General features: G+C 34.7%; 1 protein-coding gene across 1 annotated transcript in view; it reads left to right on the plus strand.

The window, feature by feature from the left end:
- The window catches only part of LOC127637291 (cyclic nucleotide-gated cation channel-like), a 17996-nt gene extending 16839 nt beyond the window's left edge, over window positions 1-1157 (plus strand). Inside the window, exon 8 of the mRNA XM_052118263.1 lies at window positions 8-1157. Within this exon, the coding sequence (XP_051974223.1) occupies window positions 8-1157 (1150 nt within the window). The remainder of the gene's footprint in view (window positions 1-7) is intronic.
- Window positions 1158-4917: the final 3760 nt, after the last annotated feature.

The raw sequence follows: 4917 nt of genomic DNA on the forward strand, positions 1-4917 counted from the left end.
TGATCAGGGTTTACCCTAACATTACACTCCCAGAGTTCAGAAGTCTGAGACAGTGTTACGTGTACTGCTTCTACTGGTCTACTTTGACGCTCACCACCATTGGTGAGATGCCACCACCTGTACGGGATGAGGAATATGTGTTTGTGGTATTTGACTTTCTTGTTGGAGTCCTGATCTTCGCCACCATCGTAGGTAATGTGGGTTCCATGATTTCCAATATGAATGCCACACGTGCAGAGTTCCAGGCACGGATTGACGCTATTAAACATTATATGCACTTCCGCAAGGTCAGCCGCAACCTTGAGACACGGGTCATCAAATGGTTTGACTACCTCTGGACTAATCAGAAGGCAGTGGATGAACAGGAAGTCTTAAAGAATCTTCCTGACAAGCTACGCGCAGAAATTGCTATCCATGTTCATTTATCCACTCTGAAGAAAGTTCGAATATTTCAGGATTGTGAGGCTGGGCTGTTAGTAGAACTCGTTTTAAAGCTGCGCCCCCAGGTGTACAGTCCTGGTGACTACATATGTCGAAAAGGAGACATTGGGAAAGAGATGTACATCATTAAAGAGGGAAAGTTAGCAGTTGTTGCTGATGATGGAGTGACACAGTTTGCTTTGCTAACAGCTGGAGGATGCTTCGGGGAGATTAGCATTCTTAACATTCAGGGCAGCAAAATGGGAAACCGGCGAACAGCTAACATTCGTAGTATCGGCTACTCTGACCTCTTCTGCTTGTCGAAGGACAACCTAATGGAGGCTGTTACTGAATACCCAGATGCTCAGAAGGTTCTGGAAGAGCGTGGAAGGGAGATTCTTAGCAAGCAGGGACTTCTGGACGAAAGTGCTGCCACACAGGGAGGGATGCTTGTTATAGATACAGACTTGAAGGTTGAACGTCTGGAGGATTCATTGGATGTTCTACAGACACGTTTTGCCCGGTTGCTGGGAGAGTTCACAGCAACTCAAAGCAGACTGAAGCAGAGAATCACAGCGCTTGAGAGACAGCTGTGTCACACAGGGCTTGGGCTTGTTTCTGATCAAGAGATAGACTATGAGAGTGATGGGAACACATCACACACCAATTCAACTGTACAGCCACATGCAAAAATGGAAAATGAGAAAGAAATTAACTATTGTAGATCCTCAACATGAAAACCAGGACTCACCCAGGAACATCAGGAGTCGGCACTAAACAAAGACCTGATTTCATAAAATGCTTCTGAAAATTTTTAGGCTGGATAATAGTAATCATCAAATCTAATTATCACTACACTACGTGTCTGTGTGTGACAAAGGTATTACAGGGTGTATATAATTACAGTCTGTATATAAGGGACAATACTTGTAAATCTCTGTCATGTGCAGGATGATATTTGTAGTTGCACACAATATCACAGTAACAGACATACAGTAGTCTGTATTCTCTCTTTCTTTTACAAACATTACAACTGCCTCCAACAATTTGTCATGGATGTGTATACACATTTGTTCCCCCATGGAACACAAAAAGAGATATTTTGTTGAATGCTGAAGTTGCTCTTTGAAAGTGAAATTAAAGCATGCAATGACCAAAGGATGTCGAGGTATAAAAATTAATTTATATATATATATACAAAAACAAAAAGCACCATAAAAGTATACAATATGTAGATTGATGTGTAAATTACTGTTGATCAAACCTGCTCTTCATAAATTCATGTTTAATAAAAGGTAGGTTTACCAGAACTTTGTTTTTTTGCTGATAATTAAGCACTCAATATTTTTAAATAACCTTGATAAATAACAATATTTTGCCTAATTTAATATATATATTTTTTCAATCACCAACCCACAACTTGTCAAAAAAGTAAATAAATACCACACTCATGTAGATTACCTGTTACGTTTAATTATTCTTAATTCAAGGAGGCAAATTTAATTTCTTCTCCCTTTTTCACTGATTAGTTTTATTAATAAAATTAGTCTTATTTGCATATCCATTGTGATATAGGCTACATTGTGTTTATGGGTAGTTGACAAATAGCCAAGCCATAACTTTTTAAGAAAAAAATACAGAGTATGAAAACTGTAGTTTCAGAAAATAGTAGTGGTCACTCATTTTGTCAATGACTTCACATATTTTTGTCACATTTTCACTAAACAGTACTGTAAATGTGTCCTATGGTGTGACATTTAAAAAGTACTAAGAAATTATATTAAATAAATAAAATACTTGAGAGAATTGTTCACATTATTAAAAAAAATTTTATTAAAGTGATATTTATTTTACATGAAAATACTAATTAGAATAATTTTCACCATGAATAGATGAACTTGATAAACTTTTCCCTACGACTGTCAATAAAACTTTTTCGCCAAACTTACAAAACTGTTTGAAATTGTACCCATCTAAGGAGACATTATTGTAACTCCGCTAATGCCAAACTTGACTCATTTTTTAAAAGATATTTTAAAATAAGTATATTTTTCTGTTGTTTTATGTTTGTCATACCATAGGACAAAACGTCACACTAAAGGACAAAGATAGTCATTGCATAAAAAGAGTCAGAATATATAGGGTTTATTGTAACAATTATAAAGGAGGACATTTGTTTTTATTTTTCAGCAATATAAACTGTGCAAAACATATCACACCAAAAGTAACTTTGATACTTATAGATCCATCAATAAGAAAACATTAATGCATATAATATCTTTCTACCAGGTTTTCGACTGTGCCAGAGATTGACTTCTTTACCCAATTCTTAAAGACCCTATCACCAACAGTCACGTCCTCTTTCGCCCAGCATTCCCATCTGGCAGAGTCAAGGGGGTTGTACTCTGCCAGCTGAACTTCTTCAAAGCAGCATTCAGTGCATGTTCTGTACATACACTCTTTCTTATCAACATTACATGTAATGCTTTTGAGCAGAGAGGATAGGCTTTGCGTTTGAATTAAGCCCCCCCTATGTGCCATGCTGTCAATTAGTAGGCGCATGTTTTCATGTTGAATACAGGCGCAGGTATTGCGGTCGGTTGCTCTGGCTTCTGTTATATAAAATGGCCTATATCTAGTAAATTGCCTGTACGACATTCCATATTTGCATCCGGGATCTTTGAGGTAGTCTTTTCATGATATCTGTTTGAAATATGATAGAATATAGATGAATGGATCAACAGAGAAATTAATGTAACTTAATTATTAACTCATGACCTACTGTGTTATCCCTACAAATGTAATCACTTATCAATTTCTTATAAAACACAATATAGATTATTATTCTGTAATAACAAGCTTATTATGTAACTATTGTTGAACCTGAACCACACACAGGTCTATTCTGATACTGAATAATAAGCAGTCATTCAATCACTCAGCAAGATCCCTGAATTATTTTAAGATGTATATGTATATGATGCATATGGCAAAATTTCAGTTTGATTTACTTTCTCCGTCGTTCTCTTAGGATCACATCCTTTCTCTGTGGATCCTTTTTAATTCGCTCCCTATACTGTCTGGTCCTCTCTTTTGCACTCATCTCTCCCTCAGTTCTTTCTGTTCTAAAAAAAAGTTAAGTAGCATTATAAGTAGTAGCACTGTATTTATGTACTTTATATTTGTTTATAGTTGTTACATTATACATTATAGTTGTTTTAGTAACATTTCAGAAAATTGTATGTAGTCTCCAAAAAATGGCAATAAACATTAAAATGTAAGTCATTATTGAATTTAAAATCATCAAAACTGGTCCAAAAAAAATGAAAAGTATGTTAACAAACTTTATCTATTTGTTTTAATAGCTTCTTAAGGAGGTCTGGTCCTATTGTGTGACATCTGTGTCCTATGGTGTGACAGGCCAAAGTGTCACACCAAAGGACATTTCCTGTCACACCAAAGGACATTTGAGCTTTTATGGCATGTTAATAACCATGCTAATGCTAGCTGAATTGTCATTAGCAATTGGCATGATACATTTGCATAATATTATATAGTCCTGCTTTTATAAATACAAATTTGAATTAAAAAATTAAATTTAGGGGTGTCACACCAAAGGACAAAAAAACTTAACAACTTCAATGGTCTGAGAGAAATACTTACCATGTGCACTGCTCATGAGCTTCATAGGGGTATTCAGTCACATGACCTTGAATGGGGTCTTTCAAATAAATGTAGTTGTCCATGATATTGCCCAACTTAATATCAGGTTATTGCATAACACCAAAGGACATTTTTTTCTGTGACAAACTTTATGAAATTCCTACACTTTAAAAAATGTATGTATAGGAAAAGTGATGGCCACTTATTTAAATAGACACTAGCACAATTATGCCAGGAGTGTCCATTAAAATTTTTAAACATTATTTTCTTTATTTATAAAAGTTAATATTTATGAAATAATATTGTCTACCGTCACACCATAGGACAATTTTGAGATTTGGCTCAAAGTTGTAAAAAATGTTTTAAATAACTCTGATATTAATACAACAAATGTATGTAAAACAAGAAAATGTTTAACCATTTACAGTATTCTAATTGATGAAAATGTGAAATATTATAATTTTTTTCTTCTGTGACAGTGAAAAAGCCACGTCACGTCAACTACCCTTACGCATCAGAGGAGACTTAAAGCCTGATTCCAAGGCTAACTAACATTTATATACTGTATAATGGAAAAGAAAATCATGTACAATGAATTAGTGTTAATTTTGTCAGCATTTTTTTATTTAGTCTTAGTCCTGTGTCAAATGTCCTTGTTAGTTTTTATCATATCAAGCTTATTCTGTTTTTTTAGTCAAGTTTTATTTGACTAAATGTCTGGGCATTTTAGTCTTATCTTAGTCAAAGAAAACCCTCAGTATTTTAGTCAATGAAAACTGTTGACATTTTAGTAATATTTGTGTCACGTTTAGACAGGTGAAACATAAAGAAATC

Source organism: Xyrauchen texanus, chromosome 4, assembly GCF_025860055.1.
Source record: "Xyrauchen texanus isolate HMW12.3.18 chromosome 4, RBS_HiC_50CHRs, whole genome shotgun sequence".
Classification (NCBI taxonomy): Eukaryota; Metazoa; Chordata; class Actinopteri; order Cypriniformes; family Catostomidae; genus Xyrauchen; species Xyrauchen texanus.